The sequence below is a fragment of the Cyprinodon tularosa genome, unplaced genomic scaffold, assembly GCF_016077235.1.
Source record: "Cyprinodon tularosa strain WSP-4 unplaced genomic scaffold, ASM1607723v1 ctg192, whole genome shotgun sequence".
Classification (NCBI taxonomy): Eukaryota; Metazoa; Chordata; class Actinopteri; order Cyprinodontiformes; family Cyprinodontidae; genus Cyprinodon; species Cyprinodon tularosa.
Window position 1 is genome coordinate 1,491,816 of NW_024038688.1, and position 27,835 is coordinate 1,519,650.

At 37.2% G+C, this 27,835-nt stretch overlaps 1 protein-coding gene and 1 long non-coding RNA gene across 3 annotated transcripts; both read right to left on the reverse strand.

The window, feature by feature from the left end:
• Nucleotides 1-993: 993 nt before the first annotated feature.
• Nucleotides 994-24,227, reverse strand: LOC119782378 (GTPase IMAP family member 8-like). Of its 2 annotated transcripts, XM_038283328.1 has the most exons (4): nt 24,176-24,186; nt 11,677-11,721; nt 4,569-5,759; nt 994-3,569 (listed from the first exon to the last, which is right to left on the reverse strand). In XM_038283328.1, exons 3-4 carry the CDS (start codon nt 5,740-5,742, stop codon nt 2,122-2,124), a joined length of 2,622 nt encoding a protein of 873 aa, XP_038139256.1. In that variant the 5' UTR covers nt 5,743-5,759; nt 11,677-11,721; nt 24,176-24,186; the 3' UTR covers nt 994-2,121. The 2 variants fall into 2 exon arrangements, with proteins under 2 accessions (XP_038139256.1, XP_038139255.1); XM_038283327.1 differs by lacking the exon at nt 11,677-11,721 and having other exon boundaries at nt 995-3,569; nt 24,176-24,227.
• A 1,386-nt stretch (nt 24,228-25,613) lies between these two features.
• On the reverse strand, nt 25,614-27,471 carry LOC119782351. Its single transcript, XR_005280658.1, has 4 exons — nt 27,392-27,471; nt 27,107-27,168; nt 25,901-25,978; nt 25,614-25,675 (listed from the first exon to the last, which is right to left on the reverse strand). It is a non-coding gene; the product is annotated as an uncharacterized LOC119782351 (long non-coding RNA).
• Nucleotides 27,472-27,835: the final 364 nt, after the last annotated feature.

Sequence of the window (27,835 nt, forward strand, 5' to 3'; positions counted from 1 at the left end):
CTGGACTGCTGGTGAGTGGTCCAAAGTCATGTTCTCTGATGAAAGTAAATTTTGCATTTCCTTTGGAAATCAAGGTCCCAGAGTCTGGAGGAAAGGAAGAGAGGCACTTCATCCACGTTGCTTGAAGTCCAGTGTAAAGTTTCCACAGTCAGTGATGGTTTGGGGTGCCATGTCATCTGCTGGTGTTGGTCCATTGTGTTTTCTGAGGTCCAGGGTCAACGCAGCCACATACCAGGAAGTTTTAGAGCACTTCATGCTTCCTGCAGCTGACCAACTTTTTGGAGATGCAGATTTCATTTTCCAACAGGACTTGGCACCTGCACACAGTGCCAAAGCTACCAGTACCTGGTTGAAGGACCATGGTATCCCTGTTCTTAATTGGCCAGCAAACTCTCCTGACCTTAACCCCATAGAAAATCTATGGGGTATTGTGAAGAAGAAGATGCAATACACCAGACCCAACAATTCAGAAGAGCTAAAAGCCACTATTAGAGCAACCTGGGCTATCATAACACCTGAGCAGTGCCACAGACTGATCGACTCCATGCCACGCCGCATTGCTGCAGTAATACAGGCCAAAGGAGGCCCAACTAAATACTGAGTGCTGTACATGCTCATACTTTTCATGTTCATACTTTTCAGTTGGCCAACATTTCTATAAATCCTTTGTTTTTATTGGTCTTCAGTAATATTCTAATTTTCTGATATGATGAATTTGAGATTTTCATTTGTTGTCATTTGTAATCATCAAAATTAAACAAAATAAACATCTGAAATATATGAGTTTGTATGTAATGTATGAATATAATATACAAGTTTCACTTTTTAAATGGAATTACTGAAATCAATCTACTTTTTCATGATATTCTAATTTTATGACCAGCACCTGTAGTTTATGTTCAGTCAATTTACCCAGACCAACTGAACAAAAAATAAAGTAATGGAAAGAAATGTGAATAAAGTGCATTAAACATGATGAAGAGAATGAGAAGTAAAAAATGATTCAGACCGAGGTTCTTTAGACAAAAATAAGATCTAGTACATTATATTTATTTGAAAGGCAAATTTATTTATAAAGCAACCATTATTCATTAAGCAATCCAAAATACTTCACTGGATAAAAAGGAAAGAAAAAACACAAAAAGAAAGGTTAACATGTTGAAAACTTCAAAGCATTGCCAAGAAGAAAAAAAATGCAAAGAAGGAAAAATAAAAGTAAATATAAAAAGGGAAATAATAAAAGAAAATACCAAAATGCAAAAAAAATATTTTAATACAAATATTGCTTTAATTTCAAAACTTAATCAATACCCAACATTCAGTATAATGTCTAAGTCCCTAAGTATGTAATAATAAAACAGTTAATCAGACTATTTAATCAAACTAAACAGCTTCTAAAGTTTTAATTGCAAGAAACCTTAAAATACACGTTGTCTCATTATGGTTTAGTTGTGGTCAAAGGGGAATTGGAAAAACAGTTTTTTGACTATATGAGGGAATTACATGGTTTGCACCAGAGCAGCAGTGCTTAATACCATAATGATGGGAATATGCAAAATGTATTTATGTTTATTTGCAAAGACATTTGCAAATAAACATGAGTTTGAGCTCTGAGTGTTATTTTTACAGAAGTTGGAAAAACTATTAATTTCACTTTTCAAATATGCCTTTTCTTTTCTGTAAAAAGACAACCCAATAAAATACAGTATCATCATAATGTGTTTATACATTTTCAGTAGTATGAATATATTCACATAGTTTTATAGCTTTGAGCTTTTGCTGACTTTTCAAAATATATTTTTTTATATATTTATTTTTATATATTTATTTAACAACAGCACACATGTAGCTCAACAGCTGAACTTTTATTTACATCAGTGGTTAAACTTATTATGATAAAAATTTAACTATAGTAAAGTTTAAAAATCATGGACATATTTCTACACCAAATATTCAATATATAAAAAATAATCTTTCATATCAATGTTGCTGTAGAGAGTGATCATAAAGAGATCAGAAAGTCTGTCCTTGTATTTTGGTTGTTTTCTTGGTTGTTGATGCCCATTGATATAAATCCTGGGTCATGGGTTCATGTTCCCTGTGTAATGCTGGCACCATCTGTCATTCAATCCATTCGTACAGATTTTCTGGTTTTTTCAGAAGACGCCGAATAAGTTCCCTGAGTTCTTTGTCATGATTTTTCTCCAGTTGTGTGATTTCTTGTTGAGTGATGGCCTTTTTCATCTCATCTGCTTGTTTTGACAGCATTTCTCTTATTTTTCTCAGATTCTCTCTCTTTTTGGACACACATTCCACCATGTCAGTGATGTCTGTTCTGTATTGGGTTCTTCTATGCTTTTCAGTGATCTGTTTCAGGGCCAATAGCATGTTATAATCTTTATCTTTTTGTTTTATCTGTGTTTCATGGTCTTGTTTCTGAGCTGCAAAGTCTTGAAGATATTTGTTTTTGAACTCATTAAGCTCTTCAGCTTTTTGTCGTGCGTCCTTCCTATATGTTTCAATTATATATTCCAAATTTTGCCTGAATATACAGTCTAATTCCCCCAAATATATGCTCTCCTTTTCTTTCATTTTTTCATTCTTCTCCAGTGTGTAATTGTAATCTTGCATCGCACTTTCATAATCACATCTAAGATCTGAAACATTAGAAAGGTCATCACGTTCCCGTTTGGCTTCTTCTTCTTTTCTCAGCTCTTGTTCCCTTCTCTTTTCTTCTTCAGCCTGCTGAAGTCTTTTCTTGATCTCCTTAATTTTCTCATTTTTCTTCTTGAGCTCTTTTTTAATTTTTGCTCTTTCTTCTTTCATTTTTCTTTCCATCTCCTTCTTGTCATTTATGTATTTTTCTTCTATTTTCTTCTTTTCTTTCTCCATTTCTTCATTTTTCTCACTTAGGATTTGCTGATATTGTTCTTCTATGGCTGTTTCTGCCTCTTGCAGCATCTCATTGGTGAAGCATCCATTTTTAGCCACCATGATGTCAATTTTTTTGATCAGCTCTTTTACTTGTCTGCGGTTTTGGATATCACTGTTGTCAAGTACATGGTATCTTCCCCCACAATCAGCAATCAGCTTTTTGAATCTGTCATTACACTCATTTTCGATATAATCTTCAATAGACTGTGAACCTTGAAGATGATCTCCTTTTGTAAAAAGGATAATGGTGTACTTTTCAGAATTCCTCCCAAAACCTTCTTTAATAAGTTCTAATGTCTTTTCCTCCTCTGGAGTGAGTCTTCCTCCAATTGGTACCACCACCAGGAAGACATGTGGACCTGGGGCTAGAAGGCTGATACATTTCAGTAATTCTTGTTGTACTTCTTTATGTGAAAAGCTGTCATCAAACAAACCAAGAGTGTCCACCACAGCAACAGGACGACCGTCCACATCAGCCAGGGATTTCTTACAACACTTTGTGACGGACTTTTGACTTAGTTTGGCTTCAAACTCCTTTCTGCCCAGGATAGTGTTTCCTGAAGAGCTTTTCCCACATCCAGTCTTTCCAATCAGAACAATCCTGAGGCACTCATATGTCCACTTGTCCTTACCTCCTGTTACAGAGAGGAAGCAGAGGTCAGCTTACCCAGGATTGAATGAAGAAAATAAAATTACAGTAGAAAAGAAAAAAAAAATCTTCCTAAATTTGGCATTCATATTTAATAATTAATCAAAAGGATATTAGTTTTTCGGATAAAGAAAAAGACCATTTTCAATTCAAACAGGCAATAATTTCCTAGTGGACAGGGCATGATAAATCAGACTCCTGTTTGAACAATTTACAATCCTAAAGTGAACCATGTGTGCAGAAGACATAATGCAGCATGCTGGTTTTTCAAAATAAATGTATACTAACAAATCCAACAAATGTAATTTCAGATTTTCCTGTGCTTATTAGAAATAAATAGCTTCTGTCTGTGACATTTGCCTGTCTTTTAAAATAAACAGATTCAGTTTTTGCTGATCTCAAAATAATCTATTTTAGATCTTTTCATAAGAAATCCTGTTACCAGCAAAAACACTAACCAAATCTTCCTTTACCTCTATAAACGGGACACTTACCCAATTCCTTCCTAATTGCAGACTGAGTGAAAATGCTTTTGCTAATTAGACCAAACCTGCTGGGTGTTCTGAGGAGATAATTAGCCAAAAAGTAGCAAAAAATGTTAATGAACAAGCTTGTTAAATGTTAATGAACTAAGACTCTTGGGACTTAAATCAACTTTAAATGATCAAGAACAGAACGTGTCCAAATCTTATCTGTATGCCCTCAACCTACAGCGAGAAGAGTCTCATTCTAATGTAGAAATAACAATAACCTGTATAAAGTGGTCCAATGTGTTCTTAGCAGTAGTGATGATGAGACACTTGCATGAGTGGAGTGTGAGGCCATTTTTTTTTTTTTTTGTAAATTTAAAGGAATAAAAAGTTTACAAAATTGGCGTAGGTATTATGAAGAATTATAGATGTAAAAAGTTAATTAATGTTGCTAATACTTATATAAAAAAAATTGTTATCCTTCATATCTGAAGAATTTGTATTAAAATACTTACCACTGAACCCAGTCTGCGATGGTAGATTTGAAAGGTGGCTCTGCCGTCCCATGGTGTTTTTCTCTTTTTGAATTTTATCTAAGTAGGCTTCTATGAGGTTTCCTGATGTGTATTTGGTTTGTTTTCTTTTATCCACAAAATCTATCACAGCAGAAAATTGCCTTCTGTCGCTACTTTTGACCACAAGATATCTTCCGCCACATCTCTTAATAAGCTCTTTAATGTTATTATCCTGTTCAAATAATTTAACCACAGCTGGAGCTGTAGGATCTGACTCAACAGTGAACAGAATCATTGTGTTTTCATTGACTCTAGAGCTGAATGTGTCCTGGATGGTCTGTAACTCTCCCTTGTCTTCATCAGTGAGGGGACCCACAGGTAGGACCAGGATGAAGGCGTGAACACCCTCAGGATCACAGAGGGAGATACACCTGAATGATTCCTCCATCACTTCCTGCTGAGCTTTTTCACACAAGGCAGGAAGTTCCACCACAGAAACGCAACGTCCATGAACCTCTCCCTGGTTTCTAACACACTCTGATGAGCTGGAGGCTGAATGAAGATCTGTCTGACCTAGAATGGCCTTGGCTGCTGAGGTCTTCTGTGATCCACTACTCCCACACAAAACCAGATTTATGGCTGGCAATGACGGGTCACATTTTGATGCTGCTCCATCCTCTTTGATGCTAAGGAAGGCACTGCTGTGTCTTTTCACTATATCTTCCATCTTCTCCATTAATTTCTGGTAATTATTTTCAGCCAGGCTGTACTGTCTACCTTCACATTCTCTTATTAGGGAATTAAGAGCAAAACTTGTTCTATTACCTTCTTGAGTTATGATAACCATTGAGTGTTTAAAGGAATCTTCACCAAACAAACTCAGGGTGGCCCTCAGAGTCCGGCTGTCCTTCTCTGTAAAGTCTGAAGGTTTTACTAAGAGCAGTAGAACATTTGGTCCAGGAGGACAAAGATCAATGCATCTTTTCAGGTCGTCTTTCTTTACTTTTCCCATCTTACTTTCTGGAGGTGTCACAATAGTTAAGACCTTCCCTTTCCATAGCCCCTTTTCAACTAATTTGGTTTGATTAGATGTGGAGGACATTTCTGAACTTGTTTTTTCTAGAATAAAGTTGCAGAGTTGCCCCTTGCTTGACAGAGTTGCTCCAAAAAGCATAATCCTGAGATCTCGGCCTGTGAAGAAATAGCATGAAAAACATCATAAAAAAATATTTTAGTTTTTAACACAATAGGAAGCTAAACCTCTCTAATCAAAAATGGTATAATTAATCTTACTTTTGTCCTGAGTGTAAGAATATGTTTATTGTCTGCCCCTGTGTGTGTCTCTGTCGAGTTTTTGTATATGTCCATATGTGTGTAACGGTAGGATTATGTGAATGTGACTGGATGAATATGAAGTTTTATTTGTCTTTGTTTATTTGTTTTATTCAGGTACCTAACGCGCTGATGGTGTGGGGTTTGGTTCTTTGGTGGGCACTGTATAATTGCTGTATTAGACAGACCCCTGGGCCCTCACTCAGGTCCACCTTGGGCATGAAAGGCCGCAGGGGGAGCCCATGGGCTCTCTGCTCTAGCTCCATGGCATCTCAGCACTATGGCCTCTTGTGTCGTTACTCTCTGGGGCTGGGCCACTTCAGGATTTGGACCCTCGGGGGATGAGCTCTCGGGGCTCTCATCTGCCCTTCACTGGTGGGTGCAGCCATCTTATGTCTGCTTTCCTTGTGTCCCAGCAATCTGGATCTTGGATATCTAGGGCTTGCATTGACTCTTTATTGATTCTGGGCCCTCTTGGGTGAGTCTAGAGCCACCCACACTGCCCAGAGCTTTGGATGGATGTGCACAGAGCAACAGGCTAATGGAGCAGGGCACGCCAGAGTGAGCGCAGGGGGAGGCGGTGTGTAAGGTTACGTAAGAGGGGCAGCAGAGGTGGGTTAATGGCTAAGCTAAGAAGGAATTACCACAGAACATCCATCCAATAAATCCTGCTCTCCAACATCCACTCACTGGATAAAAAAAATGGATAATCTCCGACTCAAACTCTCATCAAAAAAGAAAATTAGTAACTGCTGCTCATCCTGAATTAGAATTAGCAGCAGTTCAGTGCTCATCCGATCTTCCTGACTGAGTCTTGGCTTCATTCATCGACACCAGACAATACTGTTAACCTAGAGGGGCTCACAATATACCGCACCGATAGAAACGAAGAACTAAGTGGTAAGACTAGGTGGTTGGGACTGTGTTTACATCAACAACAGCTGGTGTAAAAATGCTAAATCGGTGACTGGCTTCTGCTCTCCAGACATGTTAACTGCAGGACATTCTCTCCGGCCTGGCAGTAAATTAATACAAAAGAGGCCACGAAGATTCTATGCAGGCTATCTCTGAGCTCCTTTCTGCATACACAGAGGGTGTTTTCATCATTGCTGGGGTTGTACCAGGCTAACTTAAAGACTGTGCTCTCCCATTTTGTCACGTTCAATTTTAAAATTTAGGGTTATAAAACTTTAGATTTAGCCTAATCTAACATCACAGATGCATTCCGAGCAGCTCCCCACCCTCACCTTGGGTCATCAAATCACCTATCTGTCATGCTAATTCCTGCATACAGGCCCCAGCTAATCAGGGTTAAACCAATACTGAAGGAGGTCAGAGTGTGGACAGAGGGGGCCATGGATAGACTCCAGGACTGTTTTGAATGCTCTGACCGGAACATGTTCAAAGCTCCAGCAGCCTATGACAAAAAGAACATCAGCACCCAGGCAAACCAACGACACTGGATGAAGAGGTTCGGAAATCGCCAGAAGCACAGAACTTAGTTTTCAAGTGTGGTGACAAAGAGGCACTGAGGCATGCAAACTTAAATCTTACCATCAAATCAGTGGAGCAAAAGCACAGCCGGAAGATCCAGGATCTCTACCGTGACGCAAGCAACACCAGCAGGATGTGGCAGGGCAAATGGATGATCATAGACTACAACACACCCTCCCACTGGTAGATGCAGCTGATGCTATATTAACTAAGCAACCTCCTTGGAAGGTTTGAGGCACTAAACAGCCCTCCAACAGTGAAAGCCATTCCACAACAGGGAGAGAAGGCACCTGCCTTGACACAGCTGATGTCAGAAAAATCTAAGGTGAGTCAACCAAAGAAAGGCCCCAGGCCCTGATAACATACCAGATGTTAGCGAAAACATAAGGTCAGCTGGCTGGTGTCCTCACAGATATTTTTAACACCTTGCTGGATGAATCCAAAGAGCCAGCATGCTTTAAGTCTTTCACCACATTCCAGTCCAAACAAGCCTCAGATCACCTCACTCAATGACTATCGGCCTGACTCCTATCACAATGAAATGTTTAAAAAAACTGGTTAAAGAACACATTGTCTCCAGTTTCCCCCAACATTCGACCCGTTGAGGACGCCATCTCTGCTGCTTTCCACCTGAGCCTGGCTCACCTGGAGGAGAAAAACACCCACGTGCGGATGCTGTTCCTGGACTTCAGTTCAGCTGTCAACAAAATCATTCTACAGCATCTGATAGGAAAACTGGATCAGCTGGGCTTCAATACGCCCCTGTGCAATTGGCTGCTAGACTTCGTCCCAAAGAGACCTTAGTCAGAACACAAAATCTCTGATGTCATCACCCTGAGCACAGGCTCTACTTAGTGCTGCGTCCTGAGCCCCCTGCTGTTAACAGTGATGGCATCTGTCTGTGTCCCCTGGTTCACCCCCCGTCACAATGTGAAGTTTGCAGACGACACCACGGTGGTGGAACTCATCAGAGACGACAAAGACCAGGACTACAGAGAAGAGGTGGGGCAGCTGGTGGGTTGATGCAGCCGGATCCCGAATGTTGAGAAAACAAAGGAGATGATTTTTGACTTCAATAAGAACCGGCCTAACCAGGCTCCACTGCTCATCAACAGCTCAGCTATAAAGGTGGTCAGCAGCACCAAATTCCTGGGGATGCACATCACAGACACCCTCACCGAGACTGTAAACACCACCTCTCTGTTCAAAAGGGCACAAAAGCTATTGTATTTCCGGTGGAGGATAAGGAGAGCCCACCTGCCCTCCCCCATCCTCCCCATCTTCTCCAGAAGCACCATAGAGAGTGTTCTGACCAGCTGTCTCACTGTGTGGTGTGGAGGCTGCAGCGCCTCAGACTGGAAGAAGGTGACAACAGCATAGAGGATCATGGGGGCTCCTCTTCCCTCCATTAAAGACATTTCATCACAGCGCTGTGTGTCCTGAGCCCGTAACATCATTAATGACCCCTCACACGAAATTTTGTTTTGTATACACTCTGTGTATACAAAATGGCAATAAAAGTTGTCTAGGTCTGAGTCTAAGTCTAAGGCTGGACTATTGTAATTCTTTACTATCAGGAAGTCAACAAACTGTACTGAAAATGCTGCAGCCAGAGTTCTGAAGAAAATTAAAAAGAAAGATCATATCTTTCCTATCCCAGGTTCTTTTCATTGGCTTCTTCCTCCTCTGTTCTGAGTTCTGACTTCAGATCATAGAGATTGTGAAAACCTGAACTAACAGATCAAACAGCTTTTTTTCCCTAGGCGATCAGTGTTTTAAACCGAAATAGTTTGTGATGATATCTAAGTACTTTGTAATTTTTTGCCTATATATGATTAACCCTGTTTATTTCTGATAACTTGTAAAGCAGAAATTACATGGCTCAGAAATATCTGCACATGACATGGTGCAAAAATAATGTGTAATTTGTGTGCAATGCATCTTTTCCAACACCTACCAGTACAAGTTTCTTTTCCATGTTTTATACTTGAAGACTGATGGACGGGGTAAATTTCATTTCTCTTATCTAGAAAGTCTCCAATTTTTCTAAGCAACTCCTTGCGATCATTGTCCTTCAGAATGAACGAGTTGCCTCTGCATCTTCTGATCAAGTCCTGTAAGTCTTGATTTAAATTTATATCCATTTCATTAGATATTATTGTAACTATTGCAAGTTCATATGACTGACCACCAAAGAGTTCAAGAATTTTGTAGAACTTCTTTTTCTGTTCTTCTGTGAAGCGATCAGGCTGTACAACCAATAGAAACAGATGAGGAACTGAAGCACAAAATCGCAAACAGATTTCTACTTGTCCTTTGAGTTTTTCTTCAGAAATCCTATGATAAAGCAGATCTGGTGTATTAATGACAACAAGCTTCTTTTCGTGAATTATTTTTTGAATTCTGATTGATGAGCCTGGCTCTTCCCTTGAGTTGAAATTAGTCTCTCCCAGGATTAAGTTTCCGACCAAACGCTTTTCTGACCAGCTGTCTCCCAGGAGAATGAGCCTCACTTCAGACACTGTGAAGAATAAATATAACATGTTTTGTTGTGCAGATTAAGCAATACTGAATATAAAAAAACATAAAAATGCATGATGAATGCTAATAAGAGATGCAGCTTAAATAACTTTTAGAAAGACGAATTTTGTGCACAGGTTTTGCCTAAAATCATTGCCTAAAATATAGCTAATAAAGGTTTCAACCATGAAAAGAAACAAACATATTTCATGGTAGGTACCGCATGTATCTGTATGTAAATATTTAGCATGAGCAATTCTGGGCAGTGGCACCCCAGTATAGAAATTAAACACAGAATACGAATTGTTCCAGGGCGTGGCCAGCGCCACCTCTGGAATCTGAGTGACCCTTGATCTGATAGGTTGTCTCCTTATTTTTGAATCATTACACGTATATTGTAACTGTCAATCACATGTGATGCAGATCTAGGATCAGATAGAGGTTAAGAGAAGTCAACGTAACAGTACAATTAAAACGAACAGACCTGATTTCTGTTCAGCTACAATTCCTTTTGAGATTTGTGGGTTGCATATCCCACACCGCGAGACCCCCCGGTTAGTGTGAGTGTCGCGTTGGTCTTTCTGCAAAACTTCTTGTTCAAATTTTTACAAATTTATTAAAAACATAAAACATTTAATTACCACAGACGCTATATTTTTGGTCTAGGGAGATAAGACTAAATGATTGCAATGAATGCTTTTAAATGTATCGATAAAATATGATCATAAAAATGTCGTCATCCGTGTGCCGGATTGGAGTTGTGACAGGCAGCCCGGGCCACTAGGTGGCTACGCTCTACCCCTTCTATTCATTCGGTTAGCTAATCTGAATCGTTCAATTCCATTTGGAGAGCGAGATCATCTGTGGTAGTAGCACTTACTGTAGACCTCTTCCAGGCATGTAAGTAAAATTAGCAGCAGTTCAGTGGACAGCGAGAATGAACGGTAGCCGGCGCGCATGGATGACATCATACACGCGCCGCTTCGTTTTTAAAAGATATAAATATAAAAAATATAACCGCAGATGTCTGGGGGACAGTGATTCGCCTAAATGTTAGGAATGCTGGCATACGATAACGAATAAATTATTAACAGTTCAGTTTGTGCCTTCAAGTCGTTGCCCATAGGACGACATACTTAGATATAACCTCACGGAATATCTTCAGAACGGCTCCAAATTACACAAAACTCATATGGGTGAGTAGAACATGATGTAATAACGTAAAATCAAGGGGCCAATGTAAAAAAAAAAAAAAAAAACGGCGTTCCCCTTTAAAGTACATTGGTGTGATCAAGTATTTGACTTGATTATTTTATGTATATAGGTATATCAACATCAGCTATTTTCTAAACCTGCTCATTCCTGTTAACTGTTATTAAAGAATGGTTGGGTTGTTTACTGTATATAGTTTGTAAAGGATTTTCTATTGGCCACCCCTTGCTAGCTTTGTGCCCCGTGTTGGCCACCCCAGTAAAAATATTCTGGCTACGCCCCTGATATTTAGGTAATGTTCATGATCTTTTGTGGACTGGCTTAAATTAACAATAGGCTTCAATGCACATAATTTTTGCATTTCAAAGTCATTTAGTCATGCATAATATTATTGTTCCATCCTGCTAAATGGACAGTTAAAGATTCATCAAAATCCCTCCATTTATTTATCTTCAATGGCTAACTGGCTAAAATAAAAATATGTCCAAGGTTGTTTATTTCCTTTTTCCTGTAGCGCATTTAAATTCAAAGACTATTTACTGAAACTCACTGTTAGGTGGCAGGAAATCGTAGCTATATCTCCGTCTTGTTAAGCCTGTGAGAACAAAGTAAAGAAATATATTTGGTCAATATTCATTATCATACAGGGCTGTATATCTAATTGTCACCTGTTGACTCAGTTCTCTCTACAACACATCAGAATAGTAATAAATGATCCTTCCTCTTGGCCAAGTCTCTATTATATATATGCTCCCAATCGGTAGAATTATTAGACAGCATGGTATTAATTTTCTCTCTTATGCTGATGTATATCTGTCTATAAATTCTGATTAAGCTAATCTATTACATAGATTACAGGCATGTCTTGAAGACATAAAAACCTGGATGTCTTTTAGCTTTTTCCTTCTAAATGCAGACAAAACAGAAGTTATAGTCTTTGAAAAATAAGCTGATTAGTCAGTCACTTCATTTGGATGGGATTAAACTGATTTCTGATAATAAAGTAAAAGATCTTGGTCTTATTTTTTATCAGGACCTGTCATTTAAATCCCATATCAAAGAGGTTTCTAGAATTTCCTTCTTTCATCTGAGGAATATTGCAAAAATGAGCAATCTCCTGTGCAGGGGTGATGCTGAGAAACTAGTCCATGCATTTGTTACTTCAAGGCTGGACTATTGTAATTCTTTACTATCAGGAAGTCCACAAACTGTAGTTAAAAGCCTTCAGCTGATCCAAAATGCTGCAGCCAGAGTTCTGATGAAAATGAAAAACAGAGATCATATCTCTCCTATCCTGGCTTCTCTTCATTGGCTTCCTGTTAAATCAAGAATAGAATTTAAAATCCTCCTTCTCACATATAAAGCCTTAAATGGCCAAGCTCCATCTGATATCAGAGATCTGATTGTTCCTTATGTTCCTAACAGAGCACTTCGCTTTCAATCTGCAAGTTTATTAGCTATAGGCTTAGACTGCTGGAGGACATAGGGACCCCCATTTCATCATTCTACAGTATCTCTATTCTCCCACTCTGCAGAATCTGTTAGTTCAATCTCTAACGTTCTGCTCTCTCTGCTTTTTTTCATAATAGCTTCATCTGGTCTATTCCTGTTTGGCTGTGACTCCATCCTGGAGAGAAATATCAGCTGTGCTGCTTCCATCAACACCCTTGTTTACAGATGTTTGAGATTGGCCTATTTTTCAGTGTAGTCCTTTTTCTCTGACTGTGAATAACCGTATGTGCTCTCTTTGTCCTCTGACATGAGGGCTGGAGCTTGTCTGACTGGCTGTGTGTTTCCTGGACGGGGCCGCCTGTGTAGCTGGCTGGCAAGTTCCTTTGTATCTCTGATTATTGCTGTATGTCTGCTTCTGTTTCCTTGAACCCCGGTTGGCCTCAGCAGATGACTGCTCACACTGAGCCTGGTTCTGCTGGAGGTTTCTTCCTGTTAAAAGGGAGTTTTTCTCTCTACTGTTGCTACAAGAGATCCAAGATTGCCTTGGAGTCAATGATCCGATGCAATCAACATTTTTTCTTAAGATAGAAAACTTGGAATTGAGTTGACTGTATGATCTGGTTGAATTTTATCTGTAAAGTGCCTTCAGATGACATGTGTTGTGAATTGGCGCTATAGAAATAAACTGAACTGAATTAAATTGAAAGTGTAACAGCCATAAGAAATGAGACTAAAAATGACACACAAAAAACTGTCAGGGCTGAAGACATGCAGGACTCATGGAGACAAGACATGTAATTGTGCACAAAGACTGTGCAGCAGCACACACCTGCCATAGTTGAAAAATCAGATTCTGTGGCTAGAAAAAACTTACACAACTTGTCAGAGATCATGGAAAAACATAACAAAATAACAGAAGTTCTTGTAAAAGAACAAAATAGGTCATCGTTACCATTGCTCACCATACCGGTGTTCAAAGTTGAGCCACTGGAATATAAATTTTTAATGGCAGCTTTTGAGCACAGAATTAAGGAGTGAACAGCTGATCAACCACAAGAGCTGGTGCACAGCTGCCACTAAATGCCATCAAGCAGAGGATATGTAGCACCAAAAAGACTGCTAAGAAAACACATTGGAGACCACTATGCGAAATAGTTGCAACCGCCTACATGGATAGAGTATTCAAAGTGGAAGATGGTAGCGTTAAAAGTTTTTCAGTATTTCTAAATGTCTGCCTCAATACTATGACTACTGCGGATTATTTGGAAGAATTGGATCATCATGAAAACCATTATCTCAAAGCGTAATTTCAAACAAAAAGAGAAATGGAGGTTAAAAGCCTCTGAACAACAGGATCAGAATGGAAGAAGAGCTAGCTTTGCTGATTTGGTGCAGTTTGTGGATAAGCAGGCTCAAATTGCATCTCCCCCAGTAATTTTGGATTTAAAGGACATATTTCCAACTACAAGAGGTAGCTCAAATATGCACAAATGCACGAATGGCAGGGAAAATAGAAGCCAAAATGGTTTTGTCACTAGTGTAAAAGCAGTCACAGTGCCCACATCAGAGGGCAACATTTCTCATGCCGCATCTGCTGTTAAAATCTGGCAAGCTTTGTTTATTTTATGAGGGGTTTCACAAACTTTGCTCTTGCTCCCAATTTATGAAGAAGCTCAAAACGAAATGCTGGAGTTCCTGATGAAAAAACGGGTGTGTTTAGAGTATCCACAGGCTAGACACATGAGCAAAGGGTGTTCTAAAAGGCTAACTTTTCAAGAGTGTTTACTCAAACACCCAACTGCATCGCATATACCAAGAGTGAGGCAATAACAGCTTACAAAGACAAGGAAGAAAAGTCTGTCATAAGTGGTCTGTTAGTGAAGATTCTAAGTCATCCAGGTCATAGTCATAACAGAAAAAGACGATTTAAAACAATCCACTGGACTTTCTTTCCAAGTTTGAAGATGTTTTGCTTCTCATCCAGGAAGGTTTTTCAATTCAAAATGTCAGAAATAGCACTGATTTCAAGGTTTTATACAATAGCCTAGCAAAGACTTGTTTTTATTCTGAAAGCCTTGTTTTTGTCTTGTTGGTATGCACGTGAAAGGAGAAGAAAGAAAAAACTCCAAAGACTTTGGAAACAAAGTCAAACATTTAAAGATGGCGTCAGAAGAAACCCTGGTGTGTTTTGATGTTACTCCTCTTTTCACACTCATACCTATATCAGAGGCAGTGGAAACAGTCAGGAAACATCTTCAACAAGACAGTGACCTAAACAACAGGACTAATTTCACTGCGGACCAGATCTGCACCCTAATGTAACTTTGTCTTTTCACAACCTGTTTTAAATTAGGAATATTTTTTTTACAATTTTTTTTTTTTATGGAAGAAATGAAAAAGAGAGCTTTAGACACCTTCAGGAACACCACCAAGCCATTGGTATAAATATGTGAATGACACATTCGTCAAAATCCAGCTAAAAGAGGTGGAAGCTTTTACAAGACACATTAACTCGGTGGACCACATCAAATTTACCAGAGACGATACCATCAACAAAAAGCTACCTTTTCTGGACTGTTTAGTGAGCATGGAAGGAAATGAAAACCTCAACATTGAAGTCTATTGGAAATCCACTCACACGGACCAACCTTCTTTTTGACTCCACCACCCACTGGAACACAAACTTTCAGTCATCAAAACCTTACAACATCACACTGAGTATGTCCCTACAAAAACAGAAGGGAAGCACAAAGAACAGAAACAAGGATGGTCTTTAAGCCTGCGGATACCCAAACTGGGTAATGGTGAGAAGATTAAATAAAGATAAATATTCCTTCAGAAAAGTATCTGGAACAATGGCCATATCTGAAAGGATAAACTCCCTCAAATTGATTGCTGATATTGGTCTGCTGATTGGCAGCAATGTCCTAAAGACAGTGGAGCCATGCAAAGTTATAAGCAGCAAAAAAGATGGACCATATGCTGTTAAAACCACATTGGGTTGGAAAAAAAACAGATTGGTATGGCTTGTAGAATTTTTATTGTCAAGCTCTATGAAATAATGCAACAGTAAGTGAAAAACAGACTTCCTGGAGCATCGAGGGGGATGTTTCATCAAGTAAGAGTAACAGAGGAAGACTCTGACATGTTAAGGTTCCTCTGGTGGCCAGATGGAGACTGGAGCAAAGAACTTCAGGGGTACAAAACGGTTGTGCAAATATTTGGAGTTACATCTTGTAGTGGGAAAAAAGTATTCAACTATTCATCCTAGTTAAATAAACGGAGATCAATGGATTTCACTCATTCGGCACAATTATTCATGTTTTTCAAAGGGAGAACAGTTCATCATAAAGCCCTTATGGCATAGCCTTCTGCCCTGTTCTGCATGAGCAGCGTTTGTTCCACCTTACTAACAACAATAGAAAAGTAATCAGGGTCAAAACAAATTACAGACACTTTGGTTAAACAGTAACCAGTGTTGGGCATGTTACTTTGAAAAAGTAATTATTTATAGTTATAGTTACTAGTTACTTCTCCCAAAAAGTATCTGAGTTACTAACTGAGTTACTCCACAATAAAAGTAACTAGTTATTAGTAAAAGTAACTATTGCGTTACCTTTGCGTTTCTCGCCCCCTGTAACCCTCACCGCCCGGCCCCCACCTTCTCGCCGTGTGTTTCAAAAGCCAGCTGAATAGAGCGGACGACAAAGACAAGAACCTGCAGAGAGTTTTACAATTATTGTAACTCAACGTAAGCATGCGTTAGTAACGCCGTTACTTTCAACGCCGTTAGTTCCATCATTGACAGTAACATGTTATGAATAAACCATGAGAAAGAATCTGGTTTGTTATTGAATAAGCTATGTCTGGTCTACAAACACCATCCTGCAGGGAATGGTGTGGCCTTGAAAGTGAAACAGACTGAGAGAAAACTTTTATAGTAAGTAAGCAGGATAAATTAATCTATAATTGTCAGGACTCCTGTCTGTGTGTCTGTGTTTCTGTGTTTGTCTCCCTTCCTCCACCAGGAGGCGCCTGGTTCTGGTCTGCCTCCTCACACACCTGTTGATGGTTTCCTCGTTTACAGAGTGTTCTTAAGCTGCTGACTGCCACTACCTTAAGGCCAGAATGTTTGCCTGTTTTGGGTACTCTAGCCAAGCTGAGTTTTGCTGAGTTAAACTGAGTTTAACATTGTTTTGTCTCTTGCCTCTCAGCAGGAAGTGATCCTGCAAACTGGATTTTTCGGACCTTCTCTCCCTGGAGGGATCAACTGAGCTTCAAACTGAGCTGGTATTCAAACAGGAGGTTTGGATCCACTTTCCCCAAGAGATCATTTGAGCTTCACACTGAGAAATGGATTCATCTCCATTACGACCCATTCAAGTACCGCAGGAAATCTGAGTGGCAGTCAGTTTCTCCGTTCACCTACAAAGAACCGCATTCTGGGTAAACCCTGTTCCGCCCTCCACCGAATCAGACAAACACTGGAACAACAGCATACAGACTGGAGTCAAAGATTCAACAACTTCTATGGAAACGTGAGTCAGCAACCAAATCTTCTTCTCCAAGTTCACAAATGAAATTTCCCACTGAGCCTGAACTAATCGCTGTGCCTTTCCCTCACCTTTCAGTTCCGGTTGAGCAGTGTTCAGATCTACACTTCACTCTGCATTATCTCTTCAATAAAATTTGTTAAACCTTTTCCCCTGGTCTCCCTGTTTGGTCTTCAGCATTTGGGTCTGAACTTTAGTAAAATCATGACAATAATTAAAAGATAAATCTAAATTTTCCGCCAACAATCTTCACCAAGGTGTTAAAACTTCTCTCTGGGGCAGTGTATAAAGGACAACTTGGTGAATTTCAAATCAGAAACCATCTCTACAGTACTTAAAAACGTTTATGTTGACAATTGTCTTAATTCTGTCGAAAAATTAGAATAAAGTACTGATGCTTGCTTCACGCCTGATTACTGTGTGTGCCAGAGGAGGTTTTAGGCTAAACTAGTGGATCTGCAATAGTAAAACACTGATTCTCTCTATTGTTGAGGAGGACCAAGCCAAGGAGGTCAAACACCTGGATTTTGACAAAGACATCTTGCATGTCGAACGAGCACTAGGTGTACCATAGTGCACTGAGACAGGGTCCAAGACAAGCCGCTTATTTATCATGGGATCTTATCATTGGTTAGTTACATTTATGACCCACTTGGAATACTCGCTCCGGTCATCCTTTCTGCCAAACAGATCTTAAAAGAGCTCTGCTGTTGAAAGCTTGGGTAGGATGAGAGGCTTCCCTAAAGTCTCCATCGAAAATGGTCTAACTGGTTGAGAAACATGAGTTTCCTGTAAGACTACAAGGTTAAAAGGTGCCCCAAAACTTATTGTACAACCTGACTTGGCACAGCTTCATCATTTTGCTGATGCGAGCAAGAGTGGCTATGGCACAATCTCCTACTTGAGTATGTCAAATAAGTACCAGCAAGTTCACTGTGCTTTTGTTCACGGCAAGACTAGTGTGGCTCCTCTAAAGCCTATAACCATCCTAAGGTTGGAGCTCACAGTTCTAACTTTAGCAGTAAGAATGGATTGGACGTTACAACAAGAGCTTGTAATATCTTTTGTACCATTAGTCTTCTGGACTGACAGCACATCACTGCTAAAATACATAAAGAATGACACTTTCAGGTTTAGGACCTTTGTCGCTATTTGAGTCGCAACTTTCGCAATTTTCAAAACTCCCTGCAATTACGGACTCTTATTCCACTACAGCATTTTAAATCACTATTGAAAACTGCTTGCACAGAGAATTGTAACTGTTATACTAGAGTCCAATTTATGATTGATTTTATTATGTTGTTTTTATGTGTTTCTATATGTCTTATTGTACTGCTGCCTCTTGGCCAGGTCTCCCTCGAAAAAGAGATTTTATCTCAAGGGACTTTCTGGTAAAATAAAGGTTAAATAAAATAAAAATAAATAAAAAACTATTAGATATGCTTCCAATGTGTCTTGGTGGAGGAATGTAACAAACAGCCTGAATTCTGCTGACTGTGCTTTAAGAGGTGTTTCTATACCCAGCTTCTAAAACCATATGACCTGGATTTCAGGCCCAAATCTGAATGCCCTAAAACACCAAATTCAGGGTTGACTCTCACTCCTGAAGATCCAGAAATTAAAATAAAGTACTTCAAACATTGTGGAAGATAGTTGAAACACTGTTAATAGGATACTGTTGTGGTATTCTGATTGGCAAAGCCTTAAAAGAGCAGTAGCCTGGATTATGGATTTTAAAGGTATACCAGTGTCAGCTATTGCATAGAAAAAGGATATTCTTGGAAATAAAAGGGACAATTTCGCTACGTGCAAGAACTACAAGAAGCAGAAGTTGCACTCATCATGTTCTTGCAGGAAACAAACTTTACAGAAGAGATAACTGCATTAAGGAAAGGAAATCCTGTGAAAAAAGGAACCCTTTTTATAAACTATTACCAATTCTGAAGGAAGGACTGATGAGAGTTGGTAGTAGATTAAGCAGTTCTTAAGAACCACCGGGTGACAGCTAATTATTAGATAATATTAATAAAAATATTGGACAAAGTGGAAAAAGTCACAAAGTGGAAGAAATCACACTCTGTCACATTTGCGACAAAGATTTTGGATACCACACTGCAAAAAATCTAAATCTAGATAAGTAATTTTTTTCTTAAAATAAGTGCATTTGTTCTTGAATTAAGGAGGTAAAAGAGACATTCTGCCAATGGAACAAGACAATTTACACTTAAAATAAGAAAACACTATTGCATTGTCTTATTTCAAGTGCATATTATCTAATTATCTTATTTTAAGAGTAAAATTACTCATTCCATTGGCAAACTTTCTCATTTACCTACTCAAATTAAGGGTGAATACACTTAATTAAGGAAATTTTTACTTATTTCTAGATCGTTTTTGCAGTGCAGGAGCTACTTCAGCAGTTTGAAAGATGATTACCAAAACGCACCCCTGCAAGAGGGTGAATGTAAGGAAAGGTGAGCAGATCTGACTTACCAAAAGGGTCAAGGGTCAGTCCAGATGAACCACCTTTTACCAACTTGGATGTAGACTTCTCTGGCCCATTCAACATAAAGCATGGAAGGTCTACTGGCAAGCGATATAGAGTTGATTCTACTTGCTTACTATCAGGGCCATTCACTCAGAGATTGCACATATTCTCAATACTGATTCCTGTATTAATACAATGAGGTCTCTCTTAAAAAATCATTAGGTCAGATAAAGGGAACAATCTTGTAATAGCAGAGTGTGAACTCTGCGAGGCTGTAAAACCACAATGGAAACTTCTCAGATTCAAACTACTGCACTGAAAAAAGGCATCTCCTGACTGTTCACTCCACCTGCAGGATGGACGACAAACGATTTGTCACCTTACTCTACACTGCCAACTGCTTATATTGGCACTGCAGACTGTTTATTCACAGTACCAATTGTTTACCTATACATTTGCAATAACGTACTTTAACTGTAATATGCAATTACCTTCCACTGTACTTTAATTTAGATAGCTTCTTTCCAAACTTTATTAATTTTATAGTAAAACCCATCTGTATAATATCCACCTGTATATTATACTCGGTACATATCCAGCTGTAAATTTAGTTCATAACACTAGTGATCTATATATTATATTCATTATTTATAATAGTATTCATCTCTATACTCATTCAGTAGAAACCCATGTCCTGTATTTATGGAACCATTGTTTATCCTGCACTTGCTGCTATTGCACTTCTGGTTAGACCTAAACTGCATTTTGTTGCCTTGTACCTGTACCTGTGTAATGACAATAAAGTTGAATCTAATCTGATGTTGGAGGCTCTCATCAATGACAGGCCAATCACAAAATCATCAAATGACCCCATGGATTCGGAACCCTTGACACCAAACCGTCTCCTGCTTCTCAAAAAAAACAAAAAAAACTTCCATACCACATGGAATGTTTAGCTCAGATTCTTACAGCAGGAGGAGATGGCGTCAAGTTTAGTGAATGGCAGAATTATTTTGGAAGAGGTTGATAAAGGAATATTTGCCTGAACTACAACAAAGAAACAAATTTACCATGAAAACACAAAACTTTGCTAAAGGGGATATCAAACCTGATCGTTGCCAAGGGATTTGTAAGACAATTGCAAGTTCGGACCAAGACCAGCACCCTCCATTCACCTATACCAAAACTTGTTCTTCTCCTGGATGCTTCATGTGAAGACTGAAGTGTAAACATATACACATCCCTTGCATAGATCCACAATTAACTTACACACACACATGCAGGATTTTTGGACTTGTTTGATTCTTTATGCTATGTAAATCGCCCTTAAGAATATACAGACTTCATAATGGGCAGAAAGTTTGCACCTACAAACATGCCAATAAGAAGTTGAAATGTTGGGGCAAAATGCTTGATTTACATACTAATATTTTATTGTTTTTATTGCTATTTTTTGTCTGAGTTGTTATAAAATATAAACGTGAAATATCTGGGTTTGAGTTTGAGTATGCGTTGTCTTAATTATGAAATAATTAGTTATATATAGTTTAGTTGTAGTTTAATATAATTTAGTTTTTGTTTTTTGAGTGGAATGCAAAGAAAGAAATTAACAGATATGATCTGCCTTTCATGTCATACTGCGATAAGAAAAGCTAAGTTTATTTTTGGAAAATAAAATGTTTGTTGGATTACATGGTCACTTAAAAACATTTGACAGCACTGGAACAAGTTAAACTTGGATGCCACTGCACCAAGAGCAATACACATCTTTATTGGAAGGATTGTGCTACATCTATACATTTTTAAAAAGAAAGGAAAAAGGAGCGTGACCAAATTAAATTATTAACCACAGGGGAGTTGGAGTTTGATCTAACTCTATGGTTACATATGAGAAACAACTGTGAACAAACATGATTATAAATGATAAGATAGTTTGTCTCAGTACAGTTGTACAAGCATCAAATAGGTGTGGTGTGTCAAAAGTTGTTTCTTAGTTAATGTTTCCAAGCCACTAAGAGGCCCTTGCACATAGATGGTCTGGCAATGTTTCTCAGTATGCTCCTATTTACAAAAAACATAGTTGTGTGACCACAATTTACTCAAGATTATACCAACATTTATTGTTTACATACGTTTTTACCTTATTTCCCAGATTTTTAAAATATTCTTTATTATTCTGAGCAAATGTAATATACCGGTAATACTAATTTCAAATTATAACTATGGAGATCGACAGTTTAACAGATGATAAAAAATTGATTTCTTGAGTGTCTTTAAATGCATTAATTGTGCATAGAATATTAGTAAACAAATTCAATGTGAAGAATTTAATTAAAACAGCTATGTGGCAAAATGGAAAAAAGTAATAGCAAACAACAAAATTACATTTTCACTATAAATTATTAAAGAACTTTTAAGCTACAATATAACAGCCAAGAATGTAGAACAAATGCATTCTAAAATGCAGGGTAAAATGCTGGACAGGTGGGCAGTCCATCACCGCAACACAGCAAGCTATTCTAACTCCACCACCACAGACCCCTCCCCACTTTGCATTTGTAACAATATAAGGACTTTACATTGGCTTTCATTCATTTTAGCTGCTTCCCTCATGCCTAACCTTTCCAAACAAAATCAAATGTCTTAAATTGTCAATGTTGGTGTAGATTGTTTAAAGTTCGGTTAATTCAACACTAGTTTAGTCTTATTCAACTATATGAGAGTTAGTGTCCTCAAAGAGTTGGTGTTAAATTATAGAGTTTCTCCCAGAATGTCAACTTGTCAACATATCTTTTAAATCGTATTTATTAAAACACATCACGGTGTCGTACAACTGGACAGGTGCTGGCTCAAATACAAGCTCAATTGTTGTGCCATTAGGCTAGACACCTGACTGACATTTGTGAAGTGTTAATTGTTTTCAGAGGGACCAGCAGCTTTCGTTTACAGAAGCCTTGCTTCTGTCAGTGTATCCCAAGGCCGATATGGCTACAAATAATCTGACATTATAGGATTAATCACCATCATTATGCTGATGATACTCTGCTATATCTTTCCATTGATCCTGAGAGGCATTAGATACTTTACACTAGTGTTTAATAAATTCAAACCTTATAATTGTTGAATTTAAATTAGTTCTGTAAAAGTGTTGCTTTAACTTTTGCATTATTAGCTATTTAATACTTTAAAAAGTGTTGGTGTTTTAAATCTATCTAGTCTGGACCTATATAGATGCTAAGTGTTGATTTGAACTCTGTAGGAGTTTAATTGACCTTTCCAAATTTGCTGTTCGACATTCACTCTGACTAATATCATTATATTTCTAAGACTCAAGTTAATTTACATCATACCTCTAAACTCAGCTCCTAGAGTGCATTTTATTTTTATTTGTGTCGGATTCGGAAACATATGTACCACTGGCTGGAAATTCCAGCCAATCGTGATTTTTCCAAATGTGACCGGTGAGGGAACCCTCAGAACCATGGCTACAATTGGCTAAATACTGCTCTCCCTGGGAGTGAGATTAATATATATAAAGAAGAAGAATATACTATATAATATATAAAAGAAGAAGAAACAGAGCCAGCCTGGAAGAAGAAGTGATAAAAATGAGATAAAAATTGCTTTTCTATTTGTAGCTTGTTCAGAATGCAGTTTTCAGAGTAACAGTATAAAACAGAAGAGAGTAACAGCAAATTCTACATGTGGTATGGCTGCTTTATTTACATTTAGTTCTTTCAGCCAATGTGTCATGTCATAAGTATATATATATATATATATATATATATATATATATATATATATATATATATATATATATATATATATATATATATATAAAGTTTTGATGCAAATCTAAGGGGATTTTCGACCCTTCGTTTTCCCACGAAGGGTCGAAGTTTCGAGTCCGGCTTTGGGTTACAATGTCTTGTTCCCTTCACCTGCATTTCCTACTGATGGTTGTCAGAGGTTCCCGTGGCACCAGTGTATGGCAGCCTTGTTTCTGTTTAGTTAGCCCCAGGGCAGCTGTGGCAACAATAGTTTGCAACCATCAGAATGTGTGCGTAAATGATTAAATATAGTGTAAAGCGCTTTGGTGAAGTCTCCTGATTTGAAAAGCACTATATAAGTAACTTTTACCAATTACTGTTTTCATCGAGCTTTTCTAATACAATACTTCAATATGCATATAAGAAAAAGCTAATAGAGCCTCATCTAATGATTTGGGTATAGTTTCAGAGATAAAATGAAAACATTTACACCTTCAGTTTTTCTCTATGTTTTCACATAGAGGCCCTGATCTTCAAAATGTTTGTATATAGTATGTACACAGAAAAAAGTTTAAATCATTCTAATGTTGTGATTCCAATTAATGTCCTGTGTATTGTGTTTTCTAATGGAGTTTGAATTCCTGTAAATAAATATCTTATGAGGAATTTAAAAAAAAAAATGTGATTTGACACTATTTTAATATTTAAGCATTTTTGGATAAAATGTTATGAAAAGTTCAACTAAATTTACTGGCTATCCTGTGAACTTACGGTAAGTAGACTTACCATGGGTTCCTGTTGCCATGTTGTCAGATCAGCTGTTCGTAGTGTAAAAATGTATCTAAAATACAGATTTAACATGGATTCAAAAAATGAAACTGTACCTTTTAAAATCACAAATCTTATAACCCTATGAAACACTCATTGGAAAAATTTGGTTTCAAACTAAATGATGTAAGGTTATTTATTCATTTTATAGTTCCCCCAATCCAATGCATATAAAAAAACATATAAATACCATACATTAAAAGCAAAAATACAAAATGAGAAAATAACACAAAACCAATTTGTCTCTAAAGATTTTTATTTGCACAGACTGTTGTTCATCTGTAACAACTTTATTAATCCTTGCCTCTTTTTTTATTTTGCTTTGCTAAAAATGTTACAACAGAATCAGTCATGCCAAATTATAGATATTAGGTTTGTGTATTAAAATACATGTATAAATTGGAATAGAACAGTTTCGTTCCAAGAAAGAACTGAAGGAAGCTTTTTTTTTCTCTGCAAAACTATTCAAATGAACAAATGATGATTTATGAATAAAGTTTTAATTTACAAGACAGGCGTAAAGGTCAAAACAACTAACTAAAGTCAATTGTTTTGTTTTTTGTTTCTTTTAATCGTATTGCAAATAAAATTTAGTTTTTTTCTGTTTCAGGCTGTTTTGTTACACTAAATATGAATATTATTTTTAAAACAGCATTTTAACTGGAAACAAGGCATATAGGAAGACTCTAAGTTATTTTTTTTTCCTACTTTGATTCTGTTTTATTTTCCTATATTTTGATCATGTAAAGCACTTTGCATTGTCTTTGTACTGAATTGTGCTATATAAATAAATTTCCCTTGCCTTGAAAGGCTCAAATGATAAATAGCTGCAAAGTAATCATGTCTGGATAGTAAAACTGGAACTATTTTCATTTAAGCCTAAATATTGTAGATGGATCTCAGTAAATCTCTTAGAAGTGACACAATAAATTTATCCACTGGAGGTAATTGCACAACAACTCAAGTTGTAAAAGTTTAATCACATGAGTACTTTTGCTATCATTTCATTGATATAGCTGTCCTTGCGATTAAATTGTTAATATTCAATCCATCTCAACATTGGACCCTAGATCCCAAAGATTAACATATTCAGTTGAGGTCAGGTTTAGAGACAACAGATTGAAAGAACGAGCCACAAGCCAAATATTTAAAGTTATTCTCAGTTAAAAGGTTATACAATTTTTGCTAGCATCAGATTTCCTCATCAATTCTTAATATGGATTTAGTTTTTGTGGCACAAATAATACAGTTTTCAATATATCATGAGCATGGTTATGTATCATAACAGAGATAAAGAAAACAAGAAAGCCAAGAACATTTTACCGTTGTGATTTTCTGGATACCTAATACCTAATGAAAAACACAACGATTTTTACCTACAAGTAGTTTCACCAACCTCAAATGTCAGTTCGTTGCAGCATCATCTCCTGCTGAAGCTCTAAAACGAATGTATCCACACTGTAATAAAAACACTGCTTACTTCTACCTGTTAGACAACCTCCACTGAGTTGAGAAAGTGAGAAGATAAGATGAGTTAATGATTTAGCAAAATAGTTATATTATATTATATGTCATTGCACACTGTTGTTAGCATAAAGAAGTTGTTAAAGCTCCCAGGCAGATAAAACATATACAAAAGAGAAAATAAACACAAAGTATAAAGTCATAGATTAAATCACATACAGTTAGAATAAAACTTAAGCAGTGTAGGAGCCATTGAAGAGTCTGCATAGATCCTCAACATGTAGTGTGAAAAGTGACCTATATATAAGGTTAAGACACAGAGAAAAACAAGCATGGTAAAAAGAGCAGTTTTAATAAAGGACAAATAGTTTTAACAACAGTAAGAAAAGCTGTTTCTGACACACTGAAAAACTGAGAAATCAGAGGCATGACCAAAAACATCCAGTATGAAACACAAAACATCAATAGTATGGGGAAAGGTGAGAAGCAATTGTGTGATGAGCAGACACTGGTAGACTGAATGAGCTTGATAGCTGGAAGGTTATTCATTTTATAGTTCCCCCAATCCAATGCATATAAAAAAAAACATATAAATACCATACATTAAAAGCAAAAATACAAAATGAGAAAATAACACAAAACCAATTTGTCTCTAAAGATTTTTATACGCACAGACTGTTGTTCATCTGTAACAACTTTGTTAATCCTTGCCTCTTTTTTTATTTTGCTTTGCTAAAAATGTTACAACAGAATCAGTCATGCCAAATTATAGATATTAGGTTTGTGTATTAAAATACATGTATAAATTGGATTAGAACAGTTTCGTTCCTAGAAAGAACTGAAGGAAGCTTTTTTTCTCTGCAAAACTATTCAAATTAACAAATGATGATTTATGAATAAAGTTTTGATTTACAAGACAAGCGTAAAGGTCAAAACAACTAACTAAAGTCAATTGTTTTGTTTTTTGTTTCTTTTAATCGTATTGCAAATAAAATTGAGTTTTTTTTCTGTTTCAGGCTGTTTTGTTACACTAAATATGAATATTATTTTTAAAACAGCATTTTAACTGGAAACAAGGCATATAGGAAGACTAAGTTTTTTTTTCCCTTCTTTGATTCTGTTTTATTTTCCTATATTTTGATCATGTAAAGCACTTTGCATTGTCTTTGTACTGAATTGTGCTATATAAATAAATTTGCCTTGCCTTGAAAGGTTCAAATGATAAATAGCTGCAAAGTAATCATGTCTGGAAGGTAAAACTGGAGCTATTTTCATTTAAGCCTAAATATTGTAGATGGATCTCACTAAATCTCTTAGAGGTGACTCAATAAATTTATCCACTGGAGGTAATTGCACAACAACTCAAGTTGTAAAAGTAAATAATGAATAACACAACAATTTTTACCTACAAGTAGTTTCACCAACCTCAAATGTCAGTTCGTTGCAGCATCATCTCCTGCTGAAGCTCTAAAACGAATGTATCCACACTGTAATAAAAACACTGCTTACTTCTACCTGTTATACAACCTCCACTGAGTTGAGAAGGTGAAAAGATAAGATGAGTTAATGATTTGAGCAAAATAAAGTTATACTATATGTCATTTCACACTGTTGTTAGCATAAAGAAGTTGTTAAAGCTCCCAGGCAAAAAAAACATTTACAAAAGAGAAAATAAACACAAAGTATAAAGTCATAGATTAAATCACATACAGTTAGAATAAAACTTAAGCAGTGTAGGAGCCATTGAAGAGTCTGCATAGATCCTCAACATGTAGTGTGAAAAGTGACCTATATATAAGGTTAAGACACAGAGAAAAACAAGCATGGTAAAAAGAGCAGTTTTAATAAAGGACAAATAGTTTTAACAACAGTAAGAAAAGCCGATGAGAAATCAGAGGCATGACCTGAAACAGGATCATCCAGTATGAAACACAGAACATCTATAGTATGGGGAAAGGTGAGAAGCAATTGTGTTATGAGCAGACACTGGTAGACTGAATGAGCTTGATAGCATGGTGGTTTTGGTTAATGGTGTATTCTATTTGCCGTTGGAAGATTTCCTGTCTGACTCTTAAATGTCAAATTCTAGGCCCCTAAAAGTTGAGATACTAGTCAGAAGGTCAATGCGACACGATGGTACCTGACTTTTCCATT